Here is a 22,887-nt window from a genome sequence, read left to right as displayed (position 1 = left end):
TTTCTTTTACCTTGTATGTTGAGCTTCCATTGCACTGATAGCTTAGTCCAGAGGGAGTTAAGTTCTCTCTAAAGGGAATCCCTCTATGTGTTCAGTGAAGTTCATACCTCTAAGCACTGTTACATCATACATGACAAATCTGATAGCAGAAACAAAGTTAATCTGTAATGAAATGATCTACTTCTCTTCCAGATCAGAGGATATTTTACCAGCCGTCAGCATTTTACCTGGAACATAGGAGGCAATGAAGCATCTGTGTAGAAAGCAGTTATTCCAAGTTAATATATTTTTTTGCTGATTGCAAGTTTTTTCTTTCTCTAAAACTCTGAAATAGTTTCCCTTGCAGGAAAGGCTATATCTATATTGATGATAGGGTGCCAGATCAGACCACAGTCTTCTAGATTCAGCTGTTTAAGGCCAAGCTGCTGGTTTTGGAGAACAGCTATAGACATGGCTAAGCAGCCCTACATTTACACTGTCTATAACTCCCATTAACTTTTGCAGCAGGCAGTCTTGGGGCTCTTTCACACTGGAGAGGTCAGGAATTATAATAATGTATGCCACTAGGCCAGGCAAAAAGTACTCCAAGCATTCATACTGCAGGTGGGGGTTTTTTTGAGTGTAAGAGTGATGCAGGTCTTACTTAGAGTTCCTGCTGATCTCCAGGTCTGCACCTCTATTCATCACAGCACAGAAACCCAAGAGGGTTGGACTTGGGTGTGTTCTACGTACTGATGCTTGAAATGTGCTGTGAAAACAAACACAACCCCTTACACTGCTAAGAGATACTGTTCTGAAGCAGTGGTTCAAAGTTAGTAATTTCTTGAATAAGCAAATGTAGATGCTCCAAGAAACCTTCAAAGTTATATTGGAGGCTGGACAGAGGATCTGCTCAACAGATTTATCTGATAGTTGCTACTTTGCCAATGTAGGTTGAGACGAAGAAATAAAGTGAATATAACACCCACAGCAATCTAAACAGAGAAATTCAAACTGTTAATCGCAAAAAAACACCCAGACAGAACTCGTATAGTGGGAAAACCAGCCTGCCAAAAAGTATTGGCTACCTCTTTCTGTTATAGGCAAATCTCTATAGATCACTGTAGGTATTTGTTTTTCTCCAAAAAGTCTGATCCTGGTTGCCAAGCAACTACAGCAGTTTTGTTACATGTGTTCAGTATGAACTACTACAGCATTTTTTCTTGCTTTAAAATTAATTGTGAGAAAATTAATTATCTTAAATTTGGTTGATACTATGGTTCTCCTCAACAGCACAGATTATCAGTACTGAAAATGGTGTGTGATTACCAAAATATTCCAGAGGCAACCTTTGCCAGAAGAAGTCTTAAGAGCAGCAGAAGACAAATGACAACAGGCTTGTATGATATAGTTTAATTTTGTTGGGTATTATATATATGAAATTTTTAAAGCACAGTCTTTCTGTCAGGAACTAAGAAATAAAGAAAAAAAATATAAAATTTGTTTGATATTTACCATTTCTTCTATGTAGGATGTAAAATATTTACAGTCAACACTGAAAAGTTATAGAAGGCGGCTATTTTTTTACAGTATAAAAGTACATCTGTTCACTTACACAAACTAAAAGAGACTGATTAATCAGAATATGCTTTGATTTAAACTGGGTTTCTACTAGGAGTTGTATCTGTGATCAAAACACAGCTACAGTTTGGGACTCACCGTGCTGAAGTCTCTGAGCTGTTCTTGTGGGAGATTTGGCCCAGCTGAAAAATATTTTGTAACACTAAGCCCAATAGAGTCAAAATATACAATAGGTGGTTTCTTGACTTTTCTGCTAGCTTGGAATTAACCTTAATTAACCCTTTTTCTTTATTAATCTATGGATGCTTCTGAACTGTAATTCCTTTCAGTAGAGACTAGAAAACTAAAAAATAAAATAAAATGGATATGTTTTTGAATTTTTACTATTTACTTTGAATTCAAATTGCTGTATAATCGAAATCCTAAGAAACATGGTTCAGAATAAAAACTGTTCTTATTTTAATACTTCTAGTAGTTTAAATTTTTTTTTCTTTCTTGATATGAATGTGTCTTAAAACCTCATGATTAATCAGCACATTTGGAAACAGAAGACTTAAAACCACACCAAACATCATGGTAACCAAATAAAGTGGTAACTAACTAAAGATCTAAGGGTTTTGTGACCTTTTTTGTTACCTTAGCTTTGCTAGCAATTAAAAAACCATACATATTTAATAGACTGCAAGTTCTAGACACATTCCATTTGGTTCTAATAAATGAAAAATAAACAGTTCCTCAAGGCTTTAAAAAAACTGTTTTGGTAATTTCCTAAAATTTTAAGGATTTGCTCAGTAAAGGAGAGGGTGAAAGAAACATTCCTGTAGTAGATTATTTTTCAGAGAATATGAGCTGTCTTTCCTTTTGTTCTGGTTCAGTAATGTTACAGGCTTCTGTCTGGAATCACTGATGGATTAAATTTTATCAGATATTGTTACTTTCCAGATTATCAGAAATTAGGAACAGAAACACCTCAGCAGTCAGTAAAATCCTGATGTGATATCCCTTTTCTATCCTTTCAGTTGAGCAGAAAAAAAACAGGACTTTTCCTAATGAAAATGCAAGTGCTCAGTTTAGTGCTTCAGATGGCTTCTAAATAAACAGCAGAAAAGAAATGCATGTTGAAGATCAGTGCAATGACATCAGTAGGGGTGTACTGAGTGAATATGAAAGACAAATTAGGAGTTAAATACTTTAATTCAGTGTACATAAATGCAGCAGTTACTTCTTTGTTTTATCTAAAAAAACACAGTGTTTAATTTTTAAGTTCATTGAATTTGGAGTCATCTCATATTCTTTTAATTTGAAATTTCCTTCTCTTCCTTCTATTAGAGATTAGGGAATCTGAGGGAACTGTGAGGGAAGACAAAGATAAAGATTTCATTCAATTAATTGAATTTCTCTTACTTCCGCACATGAGTGAATAGATACTTCTCAGAATCTTGCAGGCATGTATAGAGTTGTTTTTACTGTCATGGGTTGAGCAGTAGCAGTCATTTTTCTCCTTCTTGTAGCTGGTGCAGTGCTGTGTTTTGACTTCTGGGCTGGGAAGAGTTGCTTGATAGCGAGCATGTTTTGAGGGTGTTTTTGTTCAAGGCCTTTTCTGAGCACGTGCTCTGCCGGGGAGGAGGGGAGGCCGGGAGGAAGGAGAGGCAGGACACCTGACCCAGGCTAGCCAATGAGGTATTCCATACCATAGCACGTGATGCCCAGGATGCAACTGGGGGAGAGGGCTGGAAGGGCGGAGCTCTGGAGGGAGATGGAGGAAGGAGCACACGGTGCTCAGCCAGGCAGGATGGAGTGAATTATGGGTCGGTGTCTTGTGGGGTGTTGTATTCTTTTTGCATGTTATTGGCTTTATCATTATTATTTGTAGTAGTAATGGCAGTAGTGATTTGTGTTGTGCCTTAGCAATTAAACCGTTCTTATCTCAATCCGTGGGGGCTACATTCTTTGGATTCTCCATCCTAATTCTCCGGGACATGGGGGAGCAAGGGGGAAAATGCGTGAGAGTACTGTGAGGATTTGGTTTAAACCACGACATTTACCAACTAGCAATTTTAGTACCAACTAAAATTACTCTATCCTGCTCCTTTTCTTTTTATCCGCTGCTTTCAAGGACATGCAAAGTAATTTTTAATCACATCAGAAAAGTCAGCTTGACTGACATAATTTGCAATAGCTATTCTTTGTCTTACACTTGATCATTAATAGTCTAGAGTTTGTTCTTAGCAAGTCACAAAATATAGACTTTGTCATACTTAACTTTGGAGTTTTATGATTATAATGATATGGGAACTAGATAACTATTACAGCCCAGTAAATACAATGTCTACCCTCAGCAGGGGGATGGCCTGGCTATGTGCCAACCCCAGAGACTCAGCCTCACCATGTTACTGGTTTAACCCCTGCACTGGGCCCTTGGCTGCCGCCTCCCCTGCTCCAACTTCTGCTCTGGAGATGGCCCCCAGTGGGGAGGGGGTAACACCTCCTGCCTGTCAGTGCCTGGCAAAACACAGCCCTTCGTGTGCCTGGGGCTGGCAGGGCTGGGGAGCTGCAGCTGGCAGCTTGAGAGAAAGAAACGGGCTGTGAGAGGGAAGTGTATAAAAAGAACCCAAAACAGAGCATAGGCCTGAGGAGAAAAACATAACATTTTCTGTCAGCATCTGAGGATGCTGACATCTCACTGTGATCCCCTATGACAAACCCTCACCCCCATCACTCTTGGGAAGACCAAAAAGTCAAGCTTAGGATCCAGCAGGAAACAGGAAAGATGACAGCAAATAACAGTGAAGAAAAGGGAAAGATACAAGGAAGACTTCATTGCATAACTATTTTAACTAAATTAATGAGGTATTTCTGTATTAATTGGGTAGTATGTGATAAGAGACCTTTAAAACACAGATTTCATGGCACCATATAAATGGTGTTTTCTTTTTTGCTCGTGGCAGGATTTGCAATCTGACACTCAACTGCCTTTATGCAGAGAAATAGGTGGTTTTAGAGTTTAATTCATGTCAAGGAATGTATCAAAAATGATTCAGGTAAATTGTGTTATAGAAGTACCCCTCTCTCCATCCACTATAAAACAAATCCTAATCATACTGTGTTGTTCTCTCTCAAACAAATGCATTTTTATCATCTAAGGCTACAAAATCTATACTTTCCTCCTCTCTTATATTTTTCATGGGTTTTGCCATTCTGCGGGACAAAATGCCCTCTGAACTAGCTTTCTAGTTGCTAGGACATTTGCTAATACATAGGAGATACAAATATTGAGTACTAGACAGAGCCAAAAACGAACCTGCTTCTCCCACTATCTGAATGTTGTAATACTTACTCTGTAGTATAAAAAGTGAACAGTGGAACCACCTCTGTGGTACTGCTGTAAGGGAAAATAACGATCTCTGTTTAGTTCTTTGAAAATTCTGACCTTCAGCTTCCAGGTGGATGGATCTGCGCAATCAGACACCAGGCAGCTGAGGAGGGGTTAAAGTCCCAGATGCTACCTTCCCTAGCTTCTATTATCTAGTATTAGGTTCCTGCTTTGTATACAGGTATATGGTTTGAAAATTATAAATTTTACAAGTATTGGGTAGCTCTTGATCTCATTTTAGGTGGCTAGAAAGCCACAGTATAAGGATTTGGGCATAATCATTCTGGTGGAGATGGTGAATAATCAATAATTCCCTGAATTATGTAAAAAAAAACAAAAGCAGAATATTCATTATTCAGCAAACTGAATTTTAGATGCCTATTTTTAAATTGTCTTTGATTATTTCAAGCCAGATATATATAATTACACCTTCTTCAGACCAAATAAGAGGTTAAATCCACTAAAACTGTTATCTTTTTTTTCTTCTTGCTTTTCTAGGCCTCAACTGATATAAGCCACCATATTTGCATGATCTTTCCCAGACTTCATTTGCAGTCTCCTATTTATTCTTACAAATGTTTTCTCAATCCCCATCCAAAAATGACACACTTCTTTAACAGCATAGAATTTCTTAGTGTTAAAAGTTCATGTAAATGCTATTCTTTTCTGTATTTGTGGCACAGTTGGAATCATACAGTCAAAATCCTGTTACAATGCCCAGATCCTCTCAGATTTCTAGCCAGGAGACAGCCTTTTTAACTAGGCTGCATCTAGAAGTCTTGGACATCTCCCTCCTTTTGTCCATCCCAGTGGATTTTCAATTAATTTCTGAAGAATGGTATTATTAAGACATGAATATGATCTATAACTTTCCCAAGGAAGATGAGAGCTGTAGGTTAAACCTCTTCAGGCAGGGGGGGGTTCTAATATATATGACTCTTCCTTGGTTGTGCATGTATGTGTGAATTGTTGTCGTGTCTACTGTTCATATAAGAAGAGAAAGTGCTGCTCATTCCTTCAGAGGGCTTAGCACTATGCTCCATATGGGAGGAGAAGCCTGCTTTGTACTTTAAATAAGGGAGCTGATTTTAAGTCCTTAGAGCTTAAAGCTGCTGACAAAGCTCAATGTGCTGATTAGTTTAATGCTTTTTTAACTATTTCCTTTTCTTTACAGTAAGTTAATCCTTATTAGACCTTTACAACAACCAAGTTTTAAACATGAGGCTGATTTTGGTTCTGTCCTTACCAAATTGGTAGAACTTGTACCTATGGAGATGGAAAAGTTTCATGACAAAATTATGGATTTTCTTATTCTTGAAAATGTCATTTTTAATATTAACAATTGGTAATACTGCCATTTTTTTTTGTGTAACATTGAATTTGAATATATGAAAGACATAAGACAAATTTCTGATGTTTTGGATCACTTAGGGTTAAAACATTAAAATGTATTCAGTTTAAAAATAAAACTTTTGGGGCAGGCTGTAAAAAGCATTGGTTAGATCTTATATGTCCTTAATTGTGTAATGCACTTTCTCTTCTCTATGTGGTTTGGGGTTTTGTGTGTGTGTGTTTGGGGTTTTTTTGTTGTTGTTTGGTTTTTGAGTTGGTTTCTGGTTGGTTGTTTTTGTTTTTTTTTTAATATTAGGGTAATTTTAATTTTTTAAATTTTTTTAATTTTAATTTAATATTTCCCCAGTATTTCTTTATACTATAGAAATAAATTCACTTGGGAATGTTAAGCATAGTCATTATTTGCTAGCCTGAAATTTCACTTAGCATAACTAAATTGTATACAAATTTTTTACCCCATGAAGAGAAAGAAGTGTATGACCTTTACAAACCAGTTAAAGAAGACACAGTGAATGACATTAACAGTAGTTAGAATCAGTGTTTTCAATATTTCTCTAACCCTGGAAACACCATGCTAAATAATTCAAGGACTGCATACTGCCATACTACACTCTAAATCTATATGTGCTGAGCTAACACTAGTTTTCAGGACAAGGCCTTTGTATTCCAGGCTTTTCTGGTTTCCATTAATGATTGTTCTTCAAAAAGGGTGTGCAGTACTCACTCCTGTTGTTACAAAATACACCGCAACTATTTTGTTACTTTTGATGTATTGACAATTGAAAATAATAAATTTGAAATCCTACAATGTTTGTTTTTAACCAAATGATTGTCACATTAATGTTTTTTTGTGAAAATCCTATCTATCATACAAATATATGTAACAGCTTTTGTATTTTTTTGTATCTGAAAATACTTGTTTCAAATTGCTTGCATTTCATGCCTAACCATTCTATTAAATCAAGCTAGCATTTTGGAGAGAATTTTAAGCAGAGTTGAATAAATGAAATGTCATCATACCCGAGATTATAATTTTTTTTTTCAAATTTTATTTGGTGTAACTAATGTTTTTTTCCATCCTTATCATGTCTAACATTCTAAAGAAATAATACAATGTGCTCTAGCTCCAAAAAGTAATCTATTTTTACAGTTCGTTTTTCTCATTGTTTTGATCAAAATAGAATCCACTGTTTGTCAAGAATTCCTCAGTGACTGCTGCTGTGTGGCATATAAGCATAAGCCACTATTTGTAGCTTGATTTTCCTGAGTTATGTTTACTTAGAGGCATATGGGACAACATTTTTTTTCTTAAGTAGTATTTTATATAGGGCAGGTGAACATGGGCCTTACCAGTGGTGAGGTTTTAGATTTCTGTGAGAGGCAACAAATATATTTAGATGGAAGTGTTTGGCATATTAGCAGATTAGGCAGAGAACTGAGTAACAGAACAACTAAGAATTGCTCGTAGGCCTGACTGTGAAAAAAGAGTATTGCCAGCTCCCATACAAATTGTAATTGTGTTCCTCAGTCCTTCCTCAAATATTTCTTCTGCTTTTATTGTTGGAGAAAACAGAAGCAGGTAAGGTGGTGCTTTATATTCACCCTGTTTACAAAGATTTTTTAAAATTTTCTAATTAGAAGATAAATATACAGACTGTTTTCAAATACTAATGGTATTCACAAGATGTAGAAAATACATTGGCTTTACTCCTACTTAATATAATTTCAGCAATATAAACAATTATAGTCAGAAAATTGTGTAAAGGCTTATAAGGAATAAGTATAAATTTGAAACACTGATTCTTTGGTAACCAGCTTATTGAGATCCAATTTTTATTTTAAAAGGAGGCAGTTATATTAAGAAGTTCATGACCTGATGTTATAGACATCTGGTCCATTCAAACTCACAACAGTAAGGTGCCCTTCGTAAAGCAGACCACAGTTCTAGTAGCCCTGCTACTTGTATGCACGGAGATTTATAAAAACTAACAAAAATTCCAGCTGTTTTCTTGTGCAAGTCATTTACCATATAGATACTAGTAATTTTCCAAATGACCAACAGAAGATTATGATCTGGGATCTTTCAGTAGTGGAAAAAGATGCCTTTGCAGGGTGTTCTTTCTATTTTTTTTGAAAGTTGCCTTGGGATTAGTGAAATTTCCACTGGTCATACTTCTCCATTGACTGAACAGGAAGAAAATTTGATATAAAGCTCCTTTCCGGCTTTTGTAAGGATAAATTAGATAACCCAGCCACTGGCTAAGTGATCCTTTTCATTGACACTAATTTTCAACTCATGTTGACCTTCAGAATGTGTCTCAAACATAAGTAACTGTACAGTTCCTCTCTTTTATTGTCTTTGGCATTTGGTGCTCTAGCAACATTTTTGTCTTTGGATCTATTCTAAATTTGATTAGTGTTTCCAGCATCTGTTGTTGTCATCTTAATTTCTGAGCTCTGTTGGAAAAACTCCATATATAAATACATGCCTTTGTAACATACTAAAATATTCTCTATTTCACATGAGTTTTGCAGAAGCAAAAATTCTCATTCTTGCTACCTTAATTGTCTGTGTAATCTTGATAGCAGACATCTTTACCTATTTGCTTTTTTTTACCCCTTCAAAACTAAAGGTATATTGGTAACTTACTTATTTTGCATGCCTGATTAATAGCTAGCTAGCATTTGTAAGCCATTTATCTTCCAGACATGTCCCCTCAGTAAGGTTTTAAGTTAGTGTCATGGTTTAAGCCCATTTAAACCACAACAGTTAGCTTTCTGTTTAACTTGATATAATGACCAGAAGTGGGAAACTTTTCACAAATTGTCTACAGACCACAGTGTACTTTCTTCAGAGTCCAAACTGCATCGAAATCAAAAACACAAGAGCCAAGCACTATTAAAACATGCATTTACATGTGTATAAACACGGGTATAACAATAAGAAGTTTCTCATTTTTCATCATACAGAAAAATTTCATACATTATTTTGGAAGATGGCCTGTGTCTGAACACTAATATTTCCTTCATGATTCATGCAAAATTTGTGCTACAGAAAATTTGTGTGAAAGCTTCCTTTTGTGCTTTTAAGTTATACACAGGGGAAATTATTCTGCAGTGCTTACACTACCACTCCAAATGTATAACTTAATTTGTCAGCACAGAAATTACTTTAAATTTATATTTTGAAATAAATTACCTAAGCAGCACTGTCATTCAGAATCTTCCCCATCCTTTGAGCTACCAAGTTTCCGTATTGAAAAGCATTTGCATTTGTATGTTGCAAGTGACTACAGCACATACAAAACAGGAAGGAAAGCAGCTGGGACTATTTATTATAATGTACATCTCTCAAGATATAATTTATGAACCATCTATTTTAGGTTTTGAGTTTTGTTTTTCTCCAGTAGCTTATGTGCATAAAAGCTACCTACTAAATTTCCTGATCCCGTTTTTAATCAGAGTTTCATTTGTGTGTCCTTCAACATATTCACTGAGGTTTATGTGGTATAATGCTGGACTACTATGTTATTAATGATTCATTCCTTATTTATATTCTGGAATATCCACAGCAGCACGTTTCCATAGTACTTGATAGCATTAGCAGACCATAGACACTGTGATTCAGAAAGTGAAACAGAAAATTGTATATTGTATGCATCTATGTTAGGCCTCCTTTACTGGGCATCATCAAGGAAGTTAATAATGAGTGCCATTAAAAATCACTGAGGGTCTTTTTTTGTTGATGCTTTGAATGCATGCGGCTCTTCATTAAGGGAGAATAAAATACATACCAGTACACAAGACAGCCTGCAGGCTTCTAATAATTGACATAAGATGAAGAGAGTAGAAATAAGGTTTACCATGCTCTTAACTGACAGTTTAGTATATTTACACTACAAAGTACTTTGGGGGAAAGGAAAGCGGAGAGATGCAGGCAGAGTGAATATAAGACTATGTGTAAGATACTAGTTGAAAGAGGCTTCACCAGAAGTGAATCAAGGTGTTATTTCAGGCTCTGCTGTTAGGATCAATAGCATCAGCCCTATTTCTAAAAGACAGTTTGATAAGGTACTACTGTGAATCCTCTCCATGTCTGAAGGTGCAGCTCAGTTGAGATTGTTTTCAGGTTCCATATATCCAGGATAAAGACAGATTCTGCAGCTGATGTACCTGTCCACTAACAGGTTTGCCACCACTGAGAGCTGGCATACATAACTATGACCAAAACAAGACATACTAGAGACATGCATTTGTCTGATTTAACTGCAACTCATTGGGCAAATATAGGCTTATGCAAAGTTGTAACTGCAGTAAATACAACATACTTATTTATCAATACAGAACAGATAAAACTTACCTGTCATTTTAGTCAGTGTGCTATTAATAGGTAAAAATTACAATAAATCATGAAGAACAAGCGTAGCTTATCTTACAATGCCATCTTCCCACAGTATTTCATCAGTGACTGGGGAGAGATGGCTTTCAGAATGACCACACTTTTAATCTTACCACTTCAGGAGAATTTTCCCAATAACCTTACACAGAAAAAAGCAAACTCCTGAGAATACTTGTCAGCAAATCACCTAAATATCACCTCTCCCAGGGCAGTGTAGTGCTAAGCAATTCACGCTAATTTCAGCTAAATCAGAATGTTGGATCTGTGAATATTTAGAAATTATTTAGATTCTGAAACAAGAACAAATTACTCACAGAAAGTTCCATTATCCTGCTACACTAGTGTTGTGGTTTAAGCCCAGCCGGCAACCCAGAACCACGCAGTTGCTACCTTACTCCCTGCTCCCTTCTTTCCCCTACTCCCAGAGGGATGGGGAGGAGAATCAAAAAAATGTAACTCCCACAGGTTGAGATAAGAACAGTCCAGTAGCTAAGATATAACACAAAACCACTACTGCTACCACCAATAATAATAAGGGAAATATCAAGGGGAAAGAATACAACTGCTCACCACCCACCGACCAATACCCAGCCCAGCCTGAGCAGTGATCTAACCCTCCAGGGTAACTGCCCTCAGTTTCTTTTCTGGGCATGACATGCTGTGGTATGGAATACCTCATTGGCTAGTTTGGGTCAGGTGTCCTGTCTCTGTTTCCTCCCAGCTTCCCCTCCTCACTGGCAGATCATGAGACTCACAAAGTTTTTGGTCAGAGTACACATTACTGACAAACAACTAAAAACATCGGTGTTATCAGCGTTGTTCCCAGGCTGAAAGTCAAAACCACAGCACTGCACCAGCTACTAAGGAGGAGAAAAATGACTGCTACTGCTGAACCTAGTACAACTACATCATCAAGTACATGCATCCATAACAAAATGTATGAAACTTCTACCAGTGAATTTGGCCAGATAGAAATGTTGGTTTGCTCTGGATTTCACAAGAATTTTTTGTTCTGTTTTGTTTTCCAGTAAAAATTAATCTTGCTTAAATGTTTGATTTGGCATTGGGGGTTAATGGAGGAAGGATGATTACTGACCGATTTTTTCCTGCATTATAGAATTAAAACATGCTTTCAGGGGGCAGTTATTGCAATGCATTGCAAGATTTTGATTATCGTTCCATAGGCATCTATATTATTTATTCTGAGTAACAGAGACAAATGCCTTCTGGAGTAACCTATAACACTTTAAAGGACATTTTAAACCCATACTATGTGCACTTCATGCTGTGACCATTGATACTGGATATAATCTTTAAAACAGTTGATAAGAAGTTAAAATTAGTTCAGTTCTGTTTGTTTGAAGTCTAGTTGTAAGAGACTGGAAATAGAAAGTTGGTTTATTAATAGAAGTGAAAAAGCTTTTCTTATGGATACACCTGCTTCTCTCCTAGTGGCGCCTCTAATGCTTTCTAACCATGGGGGTTATCAACATGCAAGCAATGGCACTGTACTTTGTGCTGGCTGTATGCCAGCTGCCAGCACTTTGTAGAAAGTGCAGCAGAAGGGAAAGACTTTAGTGAGGCTTGTGAAGCTCTGCTGAGAGCAGGCCAAATTATCCCCACGGAAAGACCTGCTCCTGAGTTGGGCTGTAATAATACTTGATCCTCTCTATGTCCCTTATGGTACATTTAAAAAGGAAAAAAACAACACAGGCTTTAGCTGAAACTGAACCACACATGGCTGGGGGTTTTGCTGGTATATATATATCGTTTTAGAACTTCAGTGAAAGAATCTCTTCTACTCACTTGCTGATTGCAGTAAAACTTAGCACCTCTCTTCATTATCTGTACATTGTGGAGCTAGCACACGTTGAAAAATCTCTTGTGTGACTGGTAGACAGCAGTCACATAAGTATTAGTTCATCTCGCTAATCTAATATTGTAATTAATACAGTCATGCAGTGTATTTTATGTTAAATTCCATACCTGAGCACGAAACAGAGTCCTGTTTTAGGAAATATTCATATGTTAATGATAATAATAAAACAATTTCCTGCACTAATTACATTCCAGGTGCCTCCTATAATTTAAATGAGTTACTGCTACAAGACTGCCCTCATTTTCCCTCAGTTCAAGGAGAGGCTAAGACTTACCATCTTCTCAGTTCCTTGCAATTGATATACATATGAATAGATGTATTGGAATTACTATTTTTAAAGGTACAGTAATTAATTTATTTACTTGTTTATGTGCACTTTTAAGAAAAAATCAGATAACATCTGCTATTCCACTCTAATACATCCATAAGCCTATAGCATTCACTGCGATTGTGAATTTTCTAGAAAAGGAATTGTGAGCATTTATTTGTAGACAGAAATACTTTTTCAACATATGAGTGAGCAGAATATCAAATTAAAACAGAAACATTTAAAACGTCAAGATTGTCATGCTCTTCTTCATCTGTAGGCATTTTAAGTAGTTTTAGTATTAGAACCCAACAGAATAAGTGATTCACAGTTGTTATTACACTCCCATTCTAACAAACCTTTCGCTTGGTTAAGCTGTATTGCATATATCTTATCCTGACTTTTTCTCAATATCAGCAATTTTTCCATAATGTAGCACACTTGTATTTTCTGGTTGGATTATTGTTGGAATTAATTTAGCTGTAGTGGTAGCAGGAGAATCATTTAGTATGACTCTCTTAGTGATAAATGCAGAGACAAGAAAAATGTAAAGATTTTCAAGTGTGTTGGGCCAGTTGACATGTCTTGAATGACAATCTTCTGTAGACTTGTTTTTAGAGAAGACATTTCTGTCAGTCTAATTTAAGCATCAGTGGAATACACCAAAAGGTGTTTTGGCACAGGGCTGCAGCAAAGGTTTGCTAAACGCAGGAAACTCTATTATAGTGGGCCCTGATAGATGTCGGAGTGCAAAAGAGGCAGAGGGAATTTGACATCTGAAAGTAATAGGTAAAGCTGGCAATTAAAGTGTTGCTCACAGGCAAGTAACAGCAGTAGAGAAAGGTCACATTGCAAGAGCATGGTGCTCTTCAAATTCAGTATATGGAAGAGGAGTGAAGAAAACCAGAAATGCTAGATTAACTGCTAATAAATATGGAGCTTTAAGGTGTTGAAATACACATATATTACCTATATAAATAGCAAATAACTATTTCCAGAAATACAATGTAGCTATAAATGTTCTGGCAAGGTAGAGCACAGCCACACCTTACCTGCAATAGGCGATTCTGGAAAGATGTTGAATTAAAAGTGCTGACCTGACTGTCTGTAAATGGCCAACAATTTGGCTGTCAGAATGAGGGCATCAATGAAAAACAGAATGGAAATCAAAAGAAACTGGGAGCTTCATTTTAGGCATTACAATTGAGTATCTATCATCCTAAAATAATTTAAAAGTAATTCAGGAATTCTCAGCATTCATGAATAAAGGTGCAGGTGTTAGAGCTCTCCAAGAGGAAAAAAGATGTATATCCTATTTCCATTTAGTTTGAAATGGACTGATTTCAATTATACTTTTGAAAAATTCTTGGAGCACAAATGTTGTGCTGGCACATACCATATGTCAGTGTGAGACATAGTCCACATTGCTGTGGTCAGTCCAGCATTTCAATCCCTCCTTTCCAAGGGGAACCCTCCAGAACCTCTTTTTCTGACCTATTTGAGTCATAGAAAAGAGACAAAAACAGAACTATTTTCTGGTGCTCACTGAGTTTTCTTTTATGTAAAAAAATCTATAATAGTTTAAAAGAAACCCTTTTCCTCTTTCCCAATATATTTTTAAAAAGTGTGTGGTCTATGTAATTTCTACAAAGAAATTTTATAAGTAATATCTATATATATCTATATCTCAATATATAGAAAAATTATTACCGTGAATATAATCTCTTCTTATCCTTGGATGTAAATACGTTTCATGCCCATTTTCCCCACGGTATCCAAATACTGTAAATAATAAACAAAGTAATTGTTTAAACTTTTAAAAATGGATTTTACTTTCACTTCCCTTAAAATAAGTCTATATTACAGAATGTTGCTACTTGTGTTATTAGAAATCTCTGAATTTCAATCTATCTACCTCTCTTGTCTTTTTTATGCCTCTCTTCTTTCTAAAGATCTGTGCTGTGTGTGCATATATATCTTTAGTGAAAAAAAAATAAGAAAGCCTTTCATGTATTTTTTTGTTGTTGTTGTTTCCAAGTATATTTTTTAACTCTTGAACAGGATGGAGGGGAGAATTGAAAATTAATAGAAAATGCAGCCAATTGTCTCCTTTATGGAGTGAGCAGGCAGGCTAAGCACAGATCTCATTACCAGCAGTATTGCAGATTGACTTTTGAACATGAAGGAGTTAAGAATCAAAACATGCATCAACAGACATGATTGATGCATGTGTGAGGAAAGATACACAGTAATGGCAGCAAAAGGGAAGGAGTTTTCTGGGGTTAGGGATTTGATTTTCCAACCCCTTAAAGCAGATGAATTCTATGTAGGTGTTTGTATATGTGTGCATGCATATGTTTAGGCTAGAAGTGTAGACACTGTGAATTATAGGAGCTCTAAAACATCTGTGTTTTTCTTTCAGAAGAATTTTGCAGTCTACTCAAATCTGTAGCTCTGTGTAAGCATGACAAAGGAACAGTAAAGAGGGTTTATTCATAACTATTGTTTTTCTTTGCTTGAAAGCTGCTTGTGGGCTGCACTGGCAACAGTTCTGGATGTTAACCACATTTTATTGTTGTCTAGCATGTCACATTAGAAAACGTTTCAACTTTGAGAGAAAAACACAACTACAATTCTCTGCTAGTCATGCAGCACAGACTGACAGCATAAAACATAGGTTCACTGTAACTGTGGGTATGTTATGTGAAACCAAAGGTAAGGCATATTACAGTGAAATAAAATTGCACCTCAAAATAGAAAAAATGGTTGAAGACCATTGTTCTGTCTGTCTTCAAGGTCTTGCAGGGGGGTTGGACTAGATGATCTTGTGAGGTCCCTTCCAACCCTTGGGATTCTGTGATTCTGTGATTCAGCTGGGAAGACTAAATAAAGCATACTAAAGAACATGAGACTCATTTGAAAACACACTAAAACCTTTTAAGTGCTGATTACAAGTATGAAGTATGTTGCTGTATTTAAGGGACTAAAGAATAAAACTTAAAGAATAAAAACTTAAAGAATAAAACTTATTTTGCTGTGGCTGTCCTCCAGGACTTGCTGGAATGATGGATCTTATTTTAGAATGCAAAAGAGAATGACTGACATGACTCATTAAAACCTCAAAGAAACACAGCTTTTGGAGATAAAACATAGAAAGTAAGGAACATGAAAGCTAAAGTACTTTCAGCATATTTTCAGTAAAGAAGAAACACTCCTATATGCATAGACCACCTGAGACAGGAGGATGCTGCAAAATCCCAGATCCTGGCCCTGCCAGGCAGCAAGCCTCCAGAGACATCAGTTTGGACTAGTGGATTGGTGCTTCCATACCCCACAAAAGTGAGTCCAGGAATGGTCCCACTTGCCTTTGTTCCCTTCTGAGGACATAAGCTTTAGGTTGAACTGGCCCAGAGGGGTCTCCTAAAATATCCTGTTTGCCTTCAAAGTGCTCTGGGCAGTTTCTGATTGACCAGAGGTCACAAGATTCCAGCCTCTCCCATCTCAACAGCCAGCCAGCCCCTTCATGGGGCCATGACCTTTAGCTGTGCCTGCTCCCTTTCTTTGGGTGGCTCAGCTTCCTTCAAGAGCACATTTCTGCAAACACCCTTGTCTTCTCTGATGGTGGGAAGCCCATCTCTCCCTGCAACTCCCTCACCTGACACCACAGTGCTGCAGCCAGAGCATGCTGAAGTACCCAGCTGTATGCAACAACAAGGAGCCACAAGGGAATTATTGGTGTGGCCATTGGAGGGGCAGGGCACTGGGCCACTGCTTATATTTTTGGTGTCCCAGCCAGGCTTATGGAAGGTGGTAAGCAGGGGTGAATACCCAGTGTGAGGAAACCATAACATTGTTTATGGTAGGAGATTATGGGCTGTCCCAGGAAAAGCATTGTTCTTTGCATGCTCTTCTCATGAGCCTGGTCCCTGGCAGCAATTGGAAGTCAATAGTTGGGCTGGAACAGTCTGTAGCCAGCCCAGTGAAGTAGTCCTTGCTCTGACCTTTTCATTTTGCTTTTCTAAAACTATTTTTTCATTTGCATCCCCCAGTCTTAAACAAACATAACTTTCTTATGACTATAGTTTTGTAGTATTGTAAGAGATCTGTTCCTTCTTTCTAAAAAAAATAATAAAATTTCCAAACAGCAAATTAAGTGTTCATACCTTCCCACAGCAATGATGCCTTCTCTTTGAATTTTGTGATGTATTGCTAATTAAAAGAATAGCAAATGATGTAAAAGATGTGTCCATAAAAGAGAAATGATAGCTCAAACAGGAATGTTTTGTTCCAAGGTGTAACATAACAACAAAAAATAGCAGATAAAAGAAGAAAAGTAGTATTATAATCTCTGTGCTTAAATCCATGCAAACTGCAGGGTATGCGTTAGAAATATCAAGGTACAGAAGCTACATCATCCACAGGAGCACATGCTCACAAGCATATTAAAAGGTTTTTGTTGTCTGTACCTGCCTTTAAAAAACAACACTTTCGGTTGCCTAGCTCTCAAGTTTTACATTTGAAGGCCTTCATTCTGAAGCTGTTGCAGCTGAAGCTCATTGGAACAGAGGAAAACTGGTAGGTATTGGCAAGAGTTAATGAAGCTTTGCCAGTCAGCTGAGTTGCAGACCTGCCTGAGTATTTGCTTCCCGTTACAGCTAGGTCTCAAACCTTTTAACGTTCTGACATTAAAGTGAATTCGTGTAAACAGAAAAACGAGGAGAGCTGTATGTACACAGGGGAGCGAGCTACAGCTGAGAGGATTTTGTAGGCCAAAGGGCTTTCCTGTTTCTTAGGAAAACAAGTGTTAGACATTCAGAGTGAAAGATAAAATACAACTTCAGCTTTTTTATTCTTTTTCTGAAGGCTTGGGTGATGATGAATACTCTGCTCTAGGACAAATAGCAATCTAGGAAGCCAACTCTAGAGGTCAAATGAAAAGGCTACATATAAGTAAGTGTGGTAAAAGGATTAAAAGCAAAGCTTACGTTCTATAAAAAGAGACTGTGTACTGTTACTAACAATGTGAGAATCTTTATGGATAAAGCCACAGCAGTGGGTTTTGTTAATAGCTTTTGTGGTAAGGTATGTAGCCATTTGTGATTCAAGCATCATGTTTTCATGGTTTCACAAAAACCTCAAGTCTGCTAAATATTCCTCTGTGCTTTCTCTCATTAGCTCTTTCCATATTTATGGACACAGAGCAATTGCAGCAATTTTGCTGCAGCTGATTCTTTTAAAAATCTTTCTGCTTAGCATCATGAATATAGTTCCTATAAGAAGCCAAATTGGCATCAAATCCATAGAATAATGGAGTGTGTTGTCTTGCAAGCAGCATCATTATCATCATAGGAAGATAAAAAGATATGGATGTTAGCAACAATAAAGTGCATTTATTGACTGCAGTGCTATGTGTACTTATTGCAATTGTATATAGAAAGCTAAATGTAGATGCTAGCAGCTTTCTCTTGTTTGTTCTTTCTTGAAATTTAGTAGATAATCCAGTCTGCCCTCAGTTACCAGAGTTATAGTCTCAAGAACCATGAATAAACAACTTTGTTCCCCCACTCACTTTTTTTTCCTCCTCTCAATTAGCTATTTTATTCTTGTAGTGAGATCTAGGGGCTCAAATGCCTTGTGTTGGCAAAATACCAAAGAACTGACATAATTTTTATGTATTCTCATATGTGTTGTTAATTGTATGCAGAACAATGCAAAAAAACAAAGTAAAACAAAACACCAATGCAAAAGAAAAAACCCTTCAAAAACCCGAGAACGTACAGAAGGAGTCGGAGTTTCAGGAAAGAAGTTCCATGAAACTTATCTTTCAGCCAAGCTGATCTCCTAAGTGGAGTAAAAAAAAAAAGAGGTGGTTAGATACCAGTGTCTCAGGAGTGGGGAGAAAACTGAATGGTTCTGTAGAAGAAGCAAAACCATATCCAGGGGCAACTTGGGGCAAATGGAATAAGAGAAGGACTTAGAGGTCAGTGGTGAGCTCAGAAAGAAAAAGAAGGGTTAGGGATTGGAGGTAATCCTCTAAAGCAGTGTCAGTCCTTTCTTAGAGAAATTGCCCTGTCAATAAAATGGAAGAAGTTCTCTTGTATTTGTTTGTTTTGAGTTTTTTGAAATTTACACATACAGGCTTATGTCTGAAAACAAAGTTTTTAATGATTAAATACATATAAAATTGTACTTTTTTTTTCCCATCAGTAGTTGTTGATTTGTATTGCTTGAAATTTCTGGTTTGTTTTCTTGCATGTCGTATGTGTGCATATATCGCTGATTTTTTGCTGTTTCTCATCTCTTCCTGAGAACTTGTTAGAAGAGCTTTGTTTGAGATTTGACCACAGTGACTCTGACTTTGTAAATAGTTTTTTGAAAAGTCATGAAAGGATAAAATTAAGCATAGTCTTACAGTGATATATAGGAGTGCAATTTATATAGCAGTTTGCAATTTATCCCAGTATTGCTGATGTTCAGAATTTAAGCATATGTAGTAATGTATTTGCTACTGGAGTTAGTGTCAGAACAGATTAAAGTTTTGCATATTTTTGGAAAATAGAAACAGGTCTGGGACCTTCAAAGATGCTCAGAGTCCCTGTATAGATGATTCAGTGAAATCTAAGCCAAACAAAATTAAATTCTTCACTTACGTGTTGCACATTGTATCTAGATTCATATTGTCGCACTGACTTTTTTAACAAGATGGGTGAGTTGTTCATGTTTTTTTAAATTTTCATCAGTCTCATAAAGTTGATTAAACAAATAATTGCAGGCTGAGTAATTCTTCATGTGAGACTAAAGCATATGTCTACTTGTGCAAAAAATAAAAAACCTGTATCTGTGCTAAAACGAAACAACTAAACCCCTCATTTTAGATTTTTGCAAGAGGACACACATTTTTAGTTCCTTATGAGTAGATAAATGTCGATCTGAGGCCCAGTTTAAATATTAGCAAGCGAAAATACTTAAGAAGTACATGACTGCATTTGTGTGTGAATGAGTACCCATGCTGTCCTGGCTTCAGCTGGGATAATAGCTGGTATAATGTTGTGTTTTGAATTTAGTAAGAAAATAGTGCTGATAACACACAGATGTTTTAGTTGTTGCTAAGTAGCGTTTATACTAACTCAAGGACTTTTCAGCCTCTCATGCCCTGCCAGCAAGAAGACTGAGGGGTACAAGAAATACTGTTAATAATTCCGAGGTGTTTAAATTACTACTGGGCAGTGCTTACACAGAGTCAAGGCCTTTTCTGCCTCTCACCCCACCAGTGTAGGCTGCGGGTGCTCAAAAAGTTGGGAGGTGACACAACCAGGACAGCTGATCCCAACTGACCAAAGGGCTATTCCATAAGCCAAATGACATCATGCTCAGCATATAAATTCAGGGGAGTTGGCTGGGAGGGGCTGGTTGTTGATGAGTGTCTGGTTAGGCATTGATTAGCAGGTATTGAACAATTGTATTGTGCATCACTTTTTTTGTATATTTTAATTTTATTATTGTCATTATTATTTTTTTCTTCCTTTTCTCTCCCATAGAACTGTCTTTAACTCAACCTGTGAGTTTTCTCACTTTTTCTCTACTGATTTGCTCTACTAATTCTCTTCCCCATCCCTCTGGAGACAGGGTCAGTGAAAGAGTGTCCGTGTGGTGCTTAGTCAGTGGCTGGGATTAAACCACAACAAGTGTATGTTGAATGCTCTTCTGTAAAACCACACCTTGTAGAAGAGAAAGAAAAGGATTGAAAGGGAAAGAAGAGGAAGGAAGAAACAAAGGAAGAGCAGGGAAGGGAAAATAAAAAGGAGAGGGAGGGAGACATGTAGAGAGAGAAAGAGAAACAAAACAGAGAAAAGTGAGAAATCAAGAAAAAAAGAAAAATACATAGAAAAAATAAATAAAAAGGAAGGAAAAAAGTGAATGAAGGAGAAGAGATTATAAAGAAGAGGGAAAAGTGAAGGAGAATGGAGAGGAAAAGATGGTGGGGGAGCCCCTTTTAATTGTACCCCTCTATCATCTGCTGTGCTTGCAGCCGTGTATTCACATACCTTTTTCATTAAAAGCTGCATCTTCCTTTGCCAGGTATAGCACAGGGTGCTGGAGGTTAAAAGGCATCTAGATAAATCAAACAGACAAGCTAGATGTAGTCAGAAGGCAAAATTTTAGCTTTCATTCTAATATGGAGTTTATTGCTTTAGACAGAAATAGTTGACATATTTGATTGAGATGTCAATTTCATCACTAGGTTTTGGAATGCCTTCCTCCCTTTACATACTATGTGATTTCTGCAAAGACTTCAAACTTGCTCATTCTTGCATCAAAAACTGTGAATGCCTAACTTTTAAAAGACTATTCTTGCCTTATGGGGAGCTAAAGCTTCTAGATATGTAACAGGTGCTATTGTCTTGATCGCCTTTTCTTTCAGGCATTGATCTTAGTTGCCTGCTTTATATAATTTGACCTAAAGCTATATGTCTAGTTTTATAAACTCTCAGTGTTAAGTCTTTGACAGAAGAAAACCAATATAAATTTTCAGATTCATGTCTGCCTCCTTGACAGATGTAAAAGAACATCCTGTATCTGTGCTACCATTAGCAGAATATGAAAGCAGTGGGTGAAGAAGAAAAAAGTGTTTGTATCCTTATATCAAAATTCTATTTACAGATTTTAATTATGCTCACTACTATGGTGATTCTTACCTGGAATTTAAAGGCTTGCATTTGAACATACAAAACTTCATCCACTTGGAATTTAAAACGTACAAACCACATGGACTCCTCCTGTATGTTGAACAGAGCCCAGGAACAATAGGACATTTTTTAATTCAGCTTTTCATCAAACATAGCACCTTACAGGTAAGTCATCTCCCACTGAAGGAGAATTAAAGCTAGGATCTGTAAAAATGTTTGTTTTTTTTTTCTGTTTCCTACTGTAGAAGATGGTAGATAGAGATACACAGAGTCTTGACGCTCTTTAATATTTTAAGGAAAATAGCTGTCAAACTTGCTATCTATTACAGGAAATTCACGGCTAACATTATTATGTCTCCCAAGATGTGGTGCTTGAGGAAAATTGAATAGTGATTATAATTGGAATGTGTCATATGAAAAGTACACATTAAAAGACAAAAATAAAGAAAGGTAGACTTTATCTTTACAACCAGTATGAATTAAGGTATTCTATTTAGTATTTGAAGCTTAAGCTGACTGAACCTCTTCATGTGCAAGTTCATTAAAATTGTTATAAGGGAGGCTGTGGAACTGAGTTAATTGTCATAAGAAAATTTACTGTAAAAGGGAATAGAGTGTATCTTTGTTACCATGTGGCTCTGACTAGAAACCTTTTATTTCAGCTATCATGTTAGTACACAGTTTCACAGGATCAGAAAAAGTCCCCAAAACATTTGCTTGGCTTTAATGGACAAAGTGAATGGAAATATATTTGTTTATAAGCTTTAAAGAATAAAGTGTGTGTCCCAGCGTATCTTTATCTGTAGTAAATTATTCCTTCCTTTCTGAGGAAGAGATAAATCTTGAGCCTTACGAAGAGATGGGCAAATACTAAAGACACTCTAAAAGGCTATTAAAAGAGAAGCTACTTTTCTTATAATGAATCTTCCATCATCCTGTTAAAAATTTCTGAAAGTTTTGCTGCAATTACATTCTTCTCTAAAAGCTATGAAACAATTGTTAAGAACAACATTTTAGTTATATTTGCCTTCATGTTTAAAGAGCATGATTGTACTAAAAAGGTATATAAATTGCAGAAAAACAGTAGGAGAAAAACCTTTTCTTTTACTTTATTATATTGTGATTTGCTGTGTTTTATTATGTTTTGACTATCTATTTTGACTAATTCCATTTATTCACAACAAATGTGATTAGTATGGGGCAGGACGTTATCCAAGCTTTAGAAAAATGTTGATGGTTTTAGGTCCATCTTGCTTGTATTCATGGTAAAGTAATGATGCAGAAAAATATTTTTCTAACATATCATTAGCACCATAAAATATGAAAGTA

The 22,887-nt window shown here is 36.5% G+C and overlaps 1 protein-coding gene across 1 annotated transcript in view; it reads left to right on the top strand.

Annotated features, from left to right (window-relative positions):
* Nucleotides 1-22,887, top strand: part of EYS (eyes shut homolog) — a 776,683-nt gene that overhangs the window by 490,506 nt on the left and 263,290 nt on the right. The window contains exon 31 of the mRNA XM_031052748.2: nucleotides 21,533-21,723. Coding sequence (XP_030908608.2) covers nucleotides 21,533-21,723 — 191 coding nt within the window. The remainder of the gene's footprint in view (nucleotides 1-21,532; nucleotides 21,724-22,887) is intronic.

This window comes from Melopsittacus undulatus, chromosome 3 (assembly GCF_012275295.1).
Source record: "Melopsittacus undulatus isolate bMelUnd1 chromosome 3, bMelUnd1.mat.Z, whole genome shotgun sequence".
Taxonomy (NCBI): Eukaryota; Metazoa; Chordata; class Aves; order Psittaciformes; family Psittaculidae; genus Melopsittacus; species Melopsittacus undulatus.
Note: the sequence above shows the minus strand (reverse complement) of the source record. Positions and strands in the feature narration are given on the sequence as shown.